General features: G+C 38.5%; 1 protein-coding gene across 18 annotated transcripts in view; it reads left to right on the top strand.

The window, feature by feature from the left end:
- Window positions 1-281: 281 nt before the first annotated feature.
- Nrxn1 (neurexin 1) overlaps window positions 282-15618 on the top strand; it is a 1056958-nt gene continuing 1041621 nt past the window's right edge. For 17 of the 18 annotated variants that reach the window (XM_035445200.1, XM_035445199.1, XM_035445197.1 and 14 more), the window contains exon 1: window positions 282-1053. In XM_035445200.1, the coding sequence (XP_035301091.1) occupies window positions 282-1053 (772 nt within the window). Of the gene's footprint in view, window positions 1074-1988; window positions 2070-15618 lie in introns of all 18 variants that reach the window. The other variant, XM_035445184.1, reaches the window with a different exon arrangement.

Raw genomic sequence — 15618 nt, 5'->3', positions numbered from 1 at the left:
AAGGTTGCCTCCAAAGTGTCTCCGCCCTTTGGCCTGGAAGTTCTTGGGCTATCCTGCACCACTGGGGTCTCTGCTTTCCAGTTGGAAGGGGACTACTGGGAGAGAGGAAGGGGCTGCTGGAAGAGAAGAAGAAAAAAGAGCAAAAGGAGTGTGCAACCCTCCTGCTCCCACCTCCCCCTCCCTCCCAGTACTCTGCAGACCCCCATTTCTCCTTGACAGTGTCCGGGACCATTGCGACCCTGTCGCCCCCGGCTCCCCCCCGCCGCACCCCAGCCCCGAGCATGGGGTCGGCGCTGGTCCAGCGCGGGGGCTGCTTTCTCCTATGCCTGTCACTGCTGTTGCTGGGCTGCTGGGCAGAGCTGGGCAGCGGGTTGGAATTCCCGGGTGCCGAGGGCCAGTGGACGCGCTTCCCCAAGTGGAATGCCTGCTGTGAGAGCGAGATGAGCTTCCAGCTGAAGACTCGCAGTGCCAGGGGCCTCGTGCTCTACTTCGACGACGAGGGTTTCTGCGACTTCCTGGAGCTCATCCTGACCCGGGGTGGCCGCCTTCAGCTCAGCTTCTCCATCTTCTGCGCCGAGCCCGCCACGTTGCTGGCAGACACGCCTGTCAACGATGGCGCGTGGCACAGTGTGCGCATCCGTCGCCAGTTCCGCAACACCACGCTCTACATCGACCAGGCCGAGGCCAAGTGGGTGGAGGTCAAGTCCAAGCGCAGGGACATGACGGTGTTCAGTGGACTCTTCGTGGGCGGCTTGCCCCCCGAACTGCGAGCTGCGGCGCTCAAGCTCACCCTGGCCTCAGTGAGGGAGCGCGAGCCCTTCAAGGGCTGGATCCGCGATGTGCGGGTCAACTCGTCGCAGGCGCTGCCTGTGGACAGTGGTGAGGTCAAGCTGGACGACGAGCCACCCAACAGCGGTGGGGGCAGCCCGTGCGAGGCGGGCGATGAGGGCGAAGGAGGTGTGTGCCTCAACGGAGGCGTGTGCTCCGTGGTAGACGACCAGGCCGTGTGCGACTGTTCGAGGACCGGCTTCCGTGGCAAGGACTGCAGTCAAGGTAAGGCCTGCCCGACCCCCGTGGAGCCTCGGCCTGGGCTGGGCGGGAGGCCGGTGCATGGGGCCTTCCTCCTTCCGATGCCTCCAGGTGAAGGCCTGTCCATCAAGGCCAGGCTGCCCTCCGCAGATAGCTCATCCCTTTGCAGCCTCTTAATGGGCGAACCTCCTTCATTTCCCGAGGCCCTGACCATGCAAGTCTACCTCCTTCCAAGTGACAAGTAGAACGGTCTCCCTAAAACCCTAACCCAAGGCTGGCAGAGTTCTGTAGTTTGATGGCCATTGCCCACCTACATGGCCCTGTGCCACCAGTAACTATAGTATGTAGACCTTGCCTGTGAGGTATTGACAAACATCTAGAAGACTGAGCATGTGTTTGGTGGGAAAATTTAGCACAGGGTAAGCAGCCCTGGACCATCCATGGTAGAGCTGTCCACAAGGTTACTGGTCAAAGCCCACCTGACAGTTGGTAGGCCGTGGGAAAAGTTGCAGAGCCAAGACCTGATCCTGGTTGTGGAAAAAGATGATATTTCCTTCACGGACAGGAGGGTTTGGTAAATAGCATTGGTTTCCATGGTTATGTCCCTCCCAATCCCCAAGTTTGCCATATTTAAGTCGAATTTTGTGATTTCTTTGGTTTCTTCAGGTGTAAGACAGGCCAGCCAAGGTTGAGCAATGGTGGAGAAGAGATAATGTATTTCATGATTAACAAATGCTTCATAGCAAAAGTACTAGAGCAATGTAAATGTCTCTGGGTTGGGACGAATGTCCAGGCTATTGGACAGGATGCATGTGAGTGATGGGAAGAGATTTTTCAAAGATATCCAGCTAATGACATTTATGTGAGTAGCAGAAATCAAGTTGTTTCTGTGGTCCTTAGGGCTTAAAACAAAGCACATCTAAGTCATATTTTTTTACCCCTTTACATCTAAAATACAGGTTTCTGTGTATCTCTTCTATGTTTTTATTTTTTATGACCATGACCAAGGAAAATATTCTTGTATAAATACAGAGAAACCTATAAACAGAGAGAGAGACTGAGTGATATGGCCAGGGTGAAACATGAGTGTAATAGAGGCTAAGCAAGAGAGGCATCTTGTTTTCCTTCAGGTACATAGCTTGGGGTCAAATCAAGGCAGCCAGTGCACAGCTACATAGCACGTATGATTGAAGTGGAGAGAAAGGTAAATTATTATAATTATGTATGATTTTGAAAGACAGGGACCAAAAATTCTATGTGTGGCTGTGTTTTATTGTGTGATGTTTGTTTTCTTTTCTTTTCTTTTTTTTTCCTGTAATTTTCCCCCCTTTGCCTGATACTGCTGAGAGGAGCCAGCCTTTGTAATTCTTATTAGACCTGGCAGCTCTCTCTCTCATTTGGCTTTTAAAGAAAGGAAGACATAATGAAATTTGTAACTGCTTAGACAGCAAAGAGTTAGTTAGAAAGAAAAAAAGTGTTATTTGGGAGTATTCTGTGGCATTCATGAGTATAGTGGTGGGGTGTTCAAGAGTTATTCACTGTGTTTTGTTTTCAGATGGGTTTGTGGTAGGTCCTTTGGTATAAGTAATTAGAGATGACTGTATCCCATGTCCCATACTGAACTTCAGCTCTGCTGGGAAATTTCCATGAACACAAGATCAGATTTCATATTTTACAAAAGTAAAACAAAACCATCATTTCCTCTACCAAATCTAGCTGAACTGTGAATCATGAATATGATAGCCAGATAAGATGAATTCAGTAGTACAAGTTGAAGTTGCACTTACGTGTACTGATTGATAAAGAATGGCAAATATTATTTTTATAGGAAAATACTTCTGTAAGCATCCTAATGCCACTTTAAATGATAAAGAAGTCAACTTAATGAAATATAACTTCCTTTCTTAAATTAAGAAGCAAATATGAAACAATGACAGCTTGTACTGTGTGGGAGAGTGTTTTAAATGAATTTTAAAAATATTTCTATGCATTTTAATGTAGGGATCCAAGGATCATGCATAATCAGGAATAGTTAAGACTGTAGAAAGCCTGAAAAAAGTAATGCTAAAGAGAAACAGAATTAGATGTTTCCAAAATACATTTTGCTTTGGCAAATGAATAGTTCTTTCTGTAAGGTGCATAAATTGGAATTAGCAGGATGAATATTAGAGCAATGTAGTGTCCGAGGCCTAAGAAAAAGCATCCTAAGAAAGTAAACTCATCACAATTGTCCTGAGAATCGATTCATTTTGAAAATTTGTGCGAAAGATAATGCAAAGATCACCACTAGCAATGGCAGGAAAACAAAAGGCTAGATTCTTTTGATTATCAAAGAAATGGGAGATGGAATGATTAAGGCATAGTCTGTCTTCCCAGAAGCATTGGCTTTGCTTTGCTTATTTTCTCTGTTTCATGTGTGTCAAGTGACTGTTGAATAATTAATTGGAGTGGATGCCTCTCCCAACACCGATCATGCATTGACAACTGGGGGAGATGATTTCTATTCAGATGAAGTGTAAACAAAGCTCTGTCTTCACTCAGTATTTACACTGATTACCACATTCTTTAGAAAGCCAATTTAAAAACAAAATAAATAAATATTCATTACAGAAAATGAGCAGGAAAGGTTACAGTTAAGCAAATATTAAACACAGAGTTAAGGCATCTCCAATTCCTACAATTCCTTTTATACTTAATTTAGGAAGTCCAATATATGACCTTCTATTTAAAACAATTAAGAACACCATGGTGGGAGTGGCACATGCCTTTGATCCTAGCACTAGGCAGGCAGAGGAAAGTGGATCTCTGTGAGTTCAAGGCCAGGCGGTGTACAAAGTGAGTTCCAGGACAGTAGGGCTGTCTCAACAACAACAAAAATAAATTCATAAGTAAAAATTAAGAACTAAAAATATTATGACAATATACAGCGAGAAGGGCATTCTTTCGTATCTAGAATGCCTGAGGTAACTTACCTATGAATTTCAAGAATATGTTCTTGAATAACTTCTTTTTCATCCTTGCTGTATTTATTTGGGCCCAATAAGATTTATCTATCTACTTACATATTTATGTAATCATGGAGAAAGAACACCTGAAAAGTTGTGTTTCATGATCAAGTTAGTGACAGAGATTAGATAAAAACATGAACACCTTATTTCTGAGTGATATCTTCTCATTTGCTTAGTAAATTTTTTCCTTCCTTCAGACTGACTTTTTTGGGTGGTGGGAGGAAGGATGGGATTTTTTTCAAAGAGCAAAAATGGCACCATTGACACTTTTTATCCTGAGGGCTATCAGTACTCCACTACCTAACAATGTCCTGCCATCCTTCTTGAATGATGGATGCTTATGGGGCACAGAGCTTTTTCAGTGGATCATACTCATCTAAGTGCATCTGTGCCATTATTATTTGATAAGTTTCTACTTAAGGGTACTGATAGTTTCCTTGCATCGTTGAAAACTTAGTGAGTATCATGACAACCCAGCTTAAAATTAAGGATAAAATGATGATCAATAAGAAATTAAATTATTCTGTGATTGCTAGATCTAAGAAAGTCCTAGACCTTTCATGGTTACATATTAGAATTTCATACCAGATAGTGATGTCATTTTTCTTTTAGTTTCTCTATTCAAATTACTATAAAGATGCATTATCCCTTGATATTATTGGACAGGGCAGTGTTGTAAATGTTTTTGTGATGTACTGCTTCAATGAAACCATTTTATATAACTTTACTGAGACCAGAGATTTGACTATACACACTCATACATTCATTTATTCATCTCTCTCTTTTTACACATAAGTATACATTAACTGCTTTGCACATGCCGGAGCTTTAGGCTTATGCATTACACTCAGAAGTAGCTACTGTCTTGACATTCTATAGGCTACTGAGGAGGCATACCTTTCGAAATACATACATACATACATACATACATACATACATATATATATATGTAGGAAATTAAAAATGGTCGCATATTTTAAAGAATGGTCATATGGTGTGTGGAATTTTCAAAGAGTATGAGGGGACCTAATCCAAGATTTTCTTCAGGTGTGGATATTAGACTTAAATCTGAAATGTAAAAAGGACTTGTCTAGTAAATATGCAGAACTGTTGACAAGGGAAACTCAGAGGTATAAAAGTCTGTACAGCGCACAGCACAGACTGTTCTGCCACTGTCAGGAGTCTTCTCTGAATGGAGCTCTCAGTCTATATTCAATAGGTTGGTAGGGACAGGCCTTGCTAGGTTTTCTGTACTTTCAACGATTTTAAGCTTCATTAGTCACAATATTATAGCATGGACAATGAGAATGGCAGTGTCAAATTTATATTTTACCAATGACACTTCAACATCAGTTTAAGAAACAGATTGGAAGGAGGAGAGATGAAATGAAAAAAATACTGTTTTGTGTTTGTCACTCAACAGAAGTTGTCATGCATCCACTATAAACTGTAGCCCAAAGTATTGGAGAAAGCAGAGAAAAAAATCATGAAAAGAGTCCATTAATTTGGGATTCATGTCTTAAGAAAATTAGAATCTTTATTGGCTTAGTTAGGTTTAGAGATTTAAGTTCATTTATTGTTCACAGCACTGCTTTCGACTTGGAAAACATGATCTGATCCTTCTATGGGTCATCAGTTGGTTTCTCTTGGTTTATCCAATTGAGGCCATGGGCTTCCAGAAAGCAGTAATAATCCCATATTTAACAAAAAGTAACATCTACTGGCTGTCCATGCAACACTGTAAACTACTTAAAATGAATAATATTATGTATAATATTCCTACAATTCCTACAGGAACCTAAAATGCTTATGGGTGTTTCTAAGTTGAATTGTAAATACTGAATAAAAATGATACAGACACTTTGCCGGAAATTTATTTGAGGTCTGCCATTGTAGAAAAAAGATCGGTTTCCTCTGCTGAAAAGCTTCAAGTAGGAGAAAGCTCATGAATGGAGTCCTCCTCCTCGACGAAGCATACTGGGGATTTCTTAGTAATGGTCAGTGAAAGACATCTGTTGCTTCTGACTGTGAAATGACCACAAAATAGTTTCCACTGATTCACAGAATTTGTTTTCATTTTCCTATTCTGTTGAGCAATTTTAGTTTAGGAGCTAAATTACTCATTCTTTGTGGCCTGCCTGTCCAAAGATTGCCAGTGGGAAAACTTAAATTTTTTTGTTATTCAATTTAGGACTTGGCATGGGAGAAGTATTCCCTTCATAGAATCCCGGTGAAAACTAAGCTGGTGACTTTGTGTAAACACAGAGAATGGTGGATGACATGGACTGGGCACAGGGTGGCATCTGCTTCCCTGTTGGTGTTTTTGTTTTCAGCACCAACCGTCTTGTCATTGACACTTTTTTCTTGAAGCGTTCTCACATACCAAATCTGTGTATGGAACTTTTAAAATCTAAACTCCAATGCAGTGAGTGATCTTTTTAATTGTCAAAATTTCAACTTATGAAGAAAGGAAATAATGAAGACAATAAGCTTTTGTTTCTGTTTTATACAGTTGTCTTAATATCGCTTTTAAAGCTGATTCAAAATTTAAAAAATAAATTCCACGTAAGAATTTTACGACTCAATGAATGTTGAACACAAAAGCATCTCTAGTAATTGTTTTTCATCTTGCAAATAACACCTGCACTCTATACCCCAATCCTGTACTGAAATGTACTCTTTCTGTCTTACCAGTTATCTAAAACAACCCTGGGCAGAGCACACAGCTCAGTGGCAGAGCACTTGTTTAGCATGTGCAAACACTGGGTTGCACTGCCAGAACATGGCCAACAAAAACAAAAGCAAGAAAATAATATCTATTATGTCTATAGTGTTGTTATCTACCTATAATAGGAGCCTTTTAGATGGCCAGCATAAGCATGGGTGTCCAATTTACAATTTATTTTGGAAATTTTAATGTAAAAGTTGAATTTATCTATATGTCTGGCACAGACAGACTAGTAATATATCTGAGCTTTAAAAATTTAAATTTAAAACAGATGTTATGGTTATGGTTATGCAAACTATAGTTTTCTTCATATATATCCATATATATGACAGTGTAACTATGTTCTTATTTTCACTATCATTTAGTGAAATGTGACAATTAAACCGATTACTCATTGGACAAGAGAAAGTATTGGAATAGTACTAACATTTCTGTTACTTTTAGTTGTACTCTGAGAATTAGGAGGTGAACCTCACAAGCTTCTCAGCAGTCACCAGCCCTGTGTCTCTCCCAGTCAGTAACTCTCCCAGCTGGTTGTACTTCTTACAGTGAAACAGAGATAAATATGGAGGAAAAATTTTATTTCTTCACAGACAGTGAAGTTCTGCTTTATTATAATAAAGCTACTATTAAAAGTCACTTTGCAAACAAACTTTCAAAACATCCATAAACATTCCTGATATAAATTTGAACAAGTTTTTAATGTTCAAAATGTATCTTATTAAAATATTATGTAAAACCTACATATATATTATCATACACTTCTGTATAATTTTATGGCTCAATCTTTTTTTTTCTTACTTAGAAGTACAGGAATAGATGTATTTGCATAGTTTGCTGAATAGTAGGTTTTAAAGGCTCTAATGGGTTTTGAAAAATAATTTTGCTTGGCCATTTTATTTACAGAGTTTTTCCATGACTTCATGCCTTTGTGCTTCCTGTTTTCATCCTAGCTTCCAAATATTTGTACTTCAGGACAGAAATGGGGATAGGCAGGGTGCTTTGTCAGATTTCTTTTCTGCCTTATTATTTGCATGTTATTGGGTAAACAGAACATGTTTAAAAATCTGAGGAATACCAGGCATGGCTTTGTCTTTGAATAGACATTAAATGAGATTGAGGCCATTAATGTTCTGTGTTTCAGTTTCCTTTTTTTTTTCAATTTCAACACTTTATTGCAATTTTTCAAGTTTTTACTGCTGTTTACAAATGTTTCATTTTTAAGGGCCCTTTACAAGTTTATCTTAATAATGTGGCCCCTGCCCTGTGTTTCAGTTCTAAGACAGCAAATTAAGAGGCTTTGTATTCACCTTATTAAAACTTTGATAGTTCCTGCCAACCTACCTTGTAGAGTGTGTGGTAGTGGTTGATGTGTACAAACCCTGAAACTACTCAGTGTAATTTTTGTAGGATGTTATATTCATGGTCAAAGATTAAGTGTTGTTTTAAAGATCTTACTTTAGGATTATTTTGATGTGTTTTTAATCGCTGATACCCAGTAGTATTCACCATATTTGGTAGGATTCTGATACTATACATTGATTGATAATTGGCAAGCAGGGTAACCCTGATACTAGTTTCCTTGTCTTTCTTGGGTAAACTCTAAACGAAACATACATAACTTTGGGTTATAACTTTTATAAATAATATTATGATCCCTGTTTCTATGAAGATTTAAAGAGACACAAACAATCTATGATGACAGAGGTCAGGGAAGTAATTGTTCAGTAATGTTGAAAGAGGGTTGAACATTGGGCCTGGGTGGTGGTTATTTGGGATACATATTTGTGAATACACTGAAGATCTGTGTACTTTAATCTATGTAAGAGGCACTCAGTTTCTTAAAAATCTTTCCAATTCAAAATGGTTGCTGCAGAGTGAAAACCTCTCCATTTATAAATTATATATGATAGCTAAGGTGTGAGGGCATCCTTAATGGGGATACATGTTGATATATTTTATGCAAAATATCCAATATTTGTAATATAAATGCAAACATCATTCCAGAGAGCAGACACATTATATATCAATAAATTGGGAACAAATAGAGTTCTCTTTTTAAAATACCTGATACAATGTTTGAAGTTGAATCATTTTTCAGTTTCTGATGCCCTAATAATATTTATAAATAAAATACACTTTTAATTTTGATTTGTATTGTTTAAACATGTATCTTGCCATTACAATTAACTGATGTACACCTCCCAATTTGGACAGCCCAGGTGCTGAAATTGAAATTGTCAAGTTGCTGACTGATAAGTTTGAAAGAGCTCAATTCATTACTTAAATGAGCAATTGGATATTGGAAAACACATTACTAGATGGTCAAATCAAATTCTCACAAATCCTCTAAGTCTATAAAAAATAAGCTCTCCACAAATGGTGTATGTCCATTTATTTAAAGTTCACTAGCTCACTGGAGCTACGGATATCTGTTAAATATGGCAACAGCTTAAAATTGTTCTGTTACCATCATAGTACTGTAATAATTACTTCTTTGTTTTTACTTAGTAAAATCATTTTGCATTGGGTTCTAGCCACGTTACCTCTGTTATTTCTTCAGCAGCCTTAATTCCCCCAGTTTGATAAAAGTACCATTTTACTTGTGAGTCACATGCAGGTTAGAAAAATTCACTTTCTCAATAGCCTCAATAGGGAGTTAATGGTTGGGCTGGAATTTGAGCCAGGTGCTCAGGCAGGCAGCTCTGCCCTGAGTGTCGCTGTATGACAAAGCCTGCACATTTTATCAAAGGGTAAACAGTTGATGGGATAGTTGTTAACTACCTTAAGTGGCTGAATGACAGTAAGGCCTTGTGTTTGAGGGTTCTAACAGACTTAAATTTTGTGCCTTTTCCCAATGTCGGGACACTAAAGAAAACAACACAGCTTGTAAGGTCTATAACTAGTATTTACTTCCCTTGTTGAGCTTCTACTAGAAGGATGCTTGGTGGGTTGACTGTACATTACTAATCAGAAGAGAAATCCCTGTGTTTTACACCCAAAGAAACACTACCTTTTGAGCTCAAAATAACTGAATTTTTACAAACAGAGCTGCACTGAATTTCCCCCAGCTTTGGGGGCTTTGGTACAAAGTTAAACAATTTTGCCAGTCAAATAACAGATACTCACTGAATTGGAAGGTGGTTCCCCTAAAGATGCAAATATTGGATATTGGAGAAAGCATTGCAAGTTAGTTTCTTTTAAGTACAGAGGGCTTCGAAGTGAAATGATGAAGTGAGAATCTAGTGCTTCCTTTTGGGGAAGTGAGTTTGGCTCCCAACTCCTTGCCTGTCGGTAGTTCTTGGAGTTACAAAGCTTCATTATTTATTTATTTATTTATTTATTTATTTATTTATTTATTTATTTATTATTACTTTGGGACAGGGTTTCTTTGTGTAACAGCTGGGGCTGTACTGTAACTCGCTTTGTAGACCAGGCTGGCCTCAAACACACAGAGATCCTCCTGCCTCTGCCTCTGGAGTGCTGGGATTAAAGGTGTGTGCCACCACCACCTGGTGAAAGATGCATTCCTTCTGCTATTTCTGGGAACTATAAGAGTCTATTTCTAACTATTGTTAGAAGGAAGTGGGAAGAAGACAAGGCTTAGCTGGCAAGCTGAAGTGCTGACCAGAACTCTTGTGTGGTTATTGTGCTCCAAACTGTGTGGAGCACATTAGTAGGACACAGAGTCTACATTCTGAGGATAAGTTCTGCTTCTGTGACACTTCTATAGTTTGCTTACCAGAAGGATCTGGAAATCAAAAAGTTAGAAGAAGATACCAAATGGAATTGTCACCAAACAAGCATTTTGCCACCAGGAGGGGATCTCTATTAATTAGAGTCAGTGAATTTTGTGTGGTTGCTCATCTGAAGCTAAAACAGCATTGATCGGAGCCCGGGAGGAACTGTTGTTCCTGACCTAACACCTGGGTCTCTCTGTAGAACCAGCTTAGCTTCAGTGTTTCTCAGGCATTGGTAGTTTCAGCAGAACGAACAGCCTCAATCCAGGAGAAGCAAGGAAATTAAAGACTCATGTTTTCCTTCTAAGTAATGATGTCTCCATAATTAAGGATCCCTGCATTCTCCTTGGGGAAGAAGCTGGCATGGCAGCGTATATCTATAGTTGCTGCATGGAAGGTACCACTTTCTACCTTCAGCTCTTTTCCTTTAGTGCAAAATGGAATCCCCACTAAAATGAATATTACCATTTATTTAAAATTCTATGTCATGCTCTATATACTACATGCTTAATTGACTGAACTGAGAACTTAGAAAATATGAAGTGATATATTGTATTTCATTACACAATTAAATGTGTCACAACGAATTTTTATGAAAGCCTGCTTGGATCAAGTGCAATGGAGTATGGAGAAATTTAAAAGTAATGAGACATTTATTGTCCTCCATAAATGGATATGTATATAGAGACCTATGGAAAAATATGATTTGTAAGAAAGTGATATAATTCAAGCCAAAACAGTTTTTGAAATCTTAAAATTTACATTAAAATCATTAAAAACACATATTACTTAAGATGTCCTTAAAGTATAATAATCTATATAGGGTAAAATAGTTTTTGTCATTTATTTTTTCCCTTACACAAGACCCTAAGAATAAAAAAATTATTATTGTTAATCTAAAATAAACAGTACTCAAGTATTGTGCAAACAGCAGCAAAACAAATAAATATGTTTACCTAATAATAATGAACACTTTCAATTTACATACATATGAAAATTAGGGAATTGAACTTACTTACTAAACTCCACGCAGAGATCACCTCCTGAGTATAGGAGCATCTTAAAATAAATGTTTTGTCAAAACCCTCAAAGCTCCCAAAAAGCTTTTTTATGAAAATAGTGAGAAACCTATTTTAAAAAAGACTCTTTGTTTTTAATATCTGAGTAACATTAGCTCCATAACATAACTCATGGCCTACCTTCATTGTCTCATGACTTTGATGCATAGTAAATCGTTAGATTTCTAGTACTTTGTCCTTGCAACCCTTAAATTCAAATGGTTTCAATGAAATAATATGTCCTCTTATCACAATCTACATTGTTAAATGCAGTTCCTTTTAAAGATGCTCCCTTGAATTATATATATCTTATAGTCCTCTACTCTCTGTGGATTCCTTCACACGTATTCATATGCAGTTTCAGGAATCATCATACTTCTGGGAGTTGTCCTTCTTAGTCACGTGCTGTGTGTACTTCTCCAGAAACCTTTGAGATAAAGAGGACTGAGAGACAGTTCCCTTTCTCAGAACCAAGGTGCTCTTTTGAACACAGTTCTTCCTTCTATGACAACAGAAATACTTGCATTTCATTTTAGCTAAAGAAAAGAGATTTGAACTGCTGCCAAACATAGTGTAGGGCTTTCTTTGTTCCAGTAGATGGAGGAAGAAGGGTTCTGGTCAATGAGATAGGAGTCTGAGGGGAGAGAATCTGGGGCAAAAGTATTTATTAGAGAAAATAGGTAGTGGGGAGAGAGTGAGTGTGTGTGTGTGTACAAGAGATCAAATTTTGATGCACCTGGCATATTGATGGAGAACTGTGAAGCAAATTCACAAATCTGGTCAGTGGGAAGGAGCTAGAATGTTCATTTCTTGGTGTCTAACCCTTTCCTTTGGTTAGGAAATAAAGTGGAGAGAGGAAAAGTCAAGGGTAAGCATTGTTTCTTTAAGCCATGTATCCTACAGCCTACCTTCATTTTATCATATCTTATTGTTGGAATTCTCCTTACTAAGTCAACAGAAGGAGTGAAGGCCTTAAATGATGTGTGTATGTGTTTTGTGTTGTTTAAAGGTCTTTATGCACACTTGTTCATTTAGTTCACCACAAATCCCTATAAGGTATGTACTATTTTAACCATTTTGTAGATGGGAAAGCTAAGGCTTAGATTTGAAAATTGCCTACACTCATATACTAGGAATTTTCAGAGTAGGTAATTTAAACCCATAAACAAAGCTGTATGGGATTATAAGGCTTTATCCTCAACTTATAATTCCTTCTTTAAGAAAATAGTAACTATATAACTTCTACACACATTCACATGGCAGAATTCAGGGTTTCAAAGATAATGTGTAACACACATAATAAAAGCCCAGAAACAGATATTGAGGTTCAAGCTGAAAATCAGAGAAGCAAAGCAGCCAGCCAGTAACTCTTACCCCTCTGCAAAGGCTGAAATGGAGATCCTGTCTTCCCTGTTACTAGAAACTTAATCTCACATACGACCCTTTCTTTCTTCCTCATATAACTCTTTAGTGCTGGGATTTAATGCTTGAGCTCTGTTACTCTCTCAGACTGATTCACTCTTGTGTATCCCTGGGTGGTCTTGAACTCACAGAGACCCATCTGACTATGTCTCTGAGTCCTGGGATTAAAAGGGTACCCAGCTTCTATACCTAACTAGTGTGGCAGGCTTTGCATTCTGATCTTCAGTGGCTTTATTAGAACATAAGCATTATATCACCACAAATCTGTCCATTGTGTAATGTGATTCCATAGTGTTTTTATCCTTTTTCAGAATCCCAACCATTTAGTAACTTTTTTTTTGGTAAGGCTCACTTAAAATATTTTTATTCATTTTTTATAATTTTATATGTATATACAAAGTATCTTGATCATATCCAACCCACTCTTGCTCCTCCCATCTCTTTTGTTTTTATTTAAATTAGAAACAAGCTCATTTAGTAACACTTTGTGAGCTGAATTTCTTCTCTCAATTTAATGAAAACCCATTCACTGCTTATGTAAATTAATATCCATGTAAATTAGTATTCCATGGAAATGAAATCCATATCATTAGTATCCCCTTGGATTATCTTTATCAGAGAGAGAGAGAACAGAGAGACTAAGAATGAGAACTGTCTTCACTTAACAATATTCTTCTTCAGTTACAGTCTTCTGGCATCCAGCCGCCTTCTTTTGAAATCTTTGTTTCTGTTGTCTACTGCTGGTAAATGTCTCTCTCCAAGCCACTCCTTCCAGTGTGCCCTAGCTGTCTTCATCTGTCCATCCACACAGCACCTCCACTTTTCTGTCCTCTCAACTACTTTCCTTTTGACTTTCTCTGACCTACTAATTTCCATCCATACCTTACAAATTACATCACAGTGGCTTTCATTAGACTTATGAGCCATCTTGAACCAGTGGATCAAAGAGAGACTTCTCACTAGTGTTTGTAAATAAGAGGCCCAGAAATGTGTAAAGGGAAATGTCTTGATGATAGTAAACAGGAAAAGTTTGCAGGATAATTACAAATTGAAAAGAATAATTTGAACTAAGAAAAGATAATTTGGTTCATGGAAGATCAATGACAGATATATGTCTGAACAACAGTATGTTGATTTTGGTCAAGTAAATGGGAAGTTGTATTCTTTCTCAAGATTGTGTAAATGGGAAACCTGAACAAGAAGTGAAATGTTGCTGGAGTTTTCTTTTCCTGCCACCCTTCATCCCCAAATAAACACAGTGACGCTATATTAACTATAAAATTGTTGGCTGAAAGTTTAGGCTTCTTGTTTGGGTAGCTCTGTCTTAATTATTAACCCATAACTACTAATCTATGTATTTCTGCATGGCTTTATCTTACCAGAGAACACCTGGCATGTCCTATCTTACCATTCTCTACATGAAGTCTCTCCACGGTCTCTCCTAGCCTACCTTTCACAGAATTCTCCTCACTCCTTATCCTGCCTCTCTTCCTGCCTCTATTGGCCAAACTGTTTTATTCATCAACCAATAAGAGAAACATATACAGAAGGACATACCCCATCAGTGGTGGGAAAGACTTTCCTACAGGACGTTTAACAACAGTAGCTTTGAGCTTAGATAGACAACTGCCCATCTTCAATTATTTAAAATCCTTGTTTCTTCACTAAATAATAGTCAAAGTTTCTTTCTGTTCATTTGTGATGTAATTATTGTGCCTCTTAGAAAACCTTTAATGTGAAAATTTATTAAGTACTGAGTTGACCATAGCTTAAAGCAAAATGTGCTTTATATACACCCTCCAAAACTATCTCTTGTCAAACAGTAGAAAAGCCACAAGTGCTGCAGCAACTGTTACAGGGTCCTGCAATCATGGCTCCACCGCATTATTCTGGGTCCCTGAACTGTACTCTGGACAGGCTCTCCAACCACACATTTATCTTTGCCCTGAGCCGACTGGCCTTGCCCTCTTTACTCAATGGACTGTCCAGGCTTATGTTTCCTTGAACTCAGGTTACAGCTACGGCCTGTATTTCAGACTCACCTTGGGCATTTTCTTGCTCATTGTGCCGTCTCTGAGGTGTCTCCCATGCTGAAACCCAGTAGGCACCTGCTTCTGCCCTGCAGCACGCTGAAGTGCCATTTTAGGGCTGCCTCTCATGTTTTACTCCCTTTGTAGGGTTTGTCGTTTTTCTTCTGAGAAATATAACTGGGTGAAAGGGACTTTGTCACTGGTATAAATTCTTTCTGGAGAAGGGTTTAATGAGAGGGTTGAAAAATTGTTTTCAGTTAAAAGCAAAGCAAATAAATAAAAAGCAAAACAACCAAAGTAGTCACTAAGACTATTTGTGGATTCCCTGTCCTGTCCTGTTCTTGTTTCTTTGCCAAACTAGACACACAACTTAAAATTTCATCCTCATCTGTGCCCCTTCTATTATTTTATTGTTCATAATTCTAAACCCCTTATTAAAAAGCATGTCTATAAGGAGGTGAAATATTAGCCCCTAGGCAAGGTTCACTTTTCTGTTCCTGATACCAGAAGGCTGGATGTTTGGTACCAGTTATAGAGTTGAAACTGAAACACAAGTCTAAAAAATGAGGTATCAAAGTCATGAGCAAAATTCTCCATTGTCTG

This window comes from Cricetulus griseus, chromosome 5 (assembly GCF_003668045.3).
Source record: "Cricetulus griseus strain 17A/GY chromosome 5, alternate assembly CriGri-PICRH-1.0, whole genome shotgun sequence".
NCBI classification, from domain to species: Eukaryota; Metazoa; Chordata; class Mammalia; order Rodentia; family Cricetidae; genus Cricetulus; species Cricetulus griseus.
Note: the sequence above shows the minus strand (reverse complement) of the source record. Positions and strands in the feature narration are given on the sequence as shown.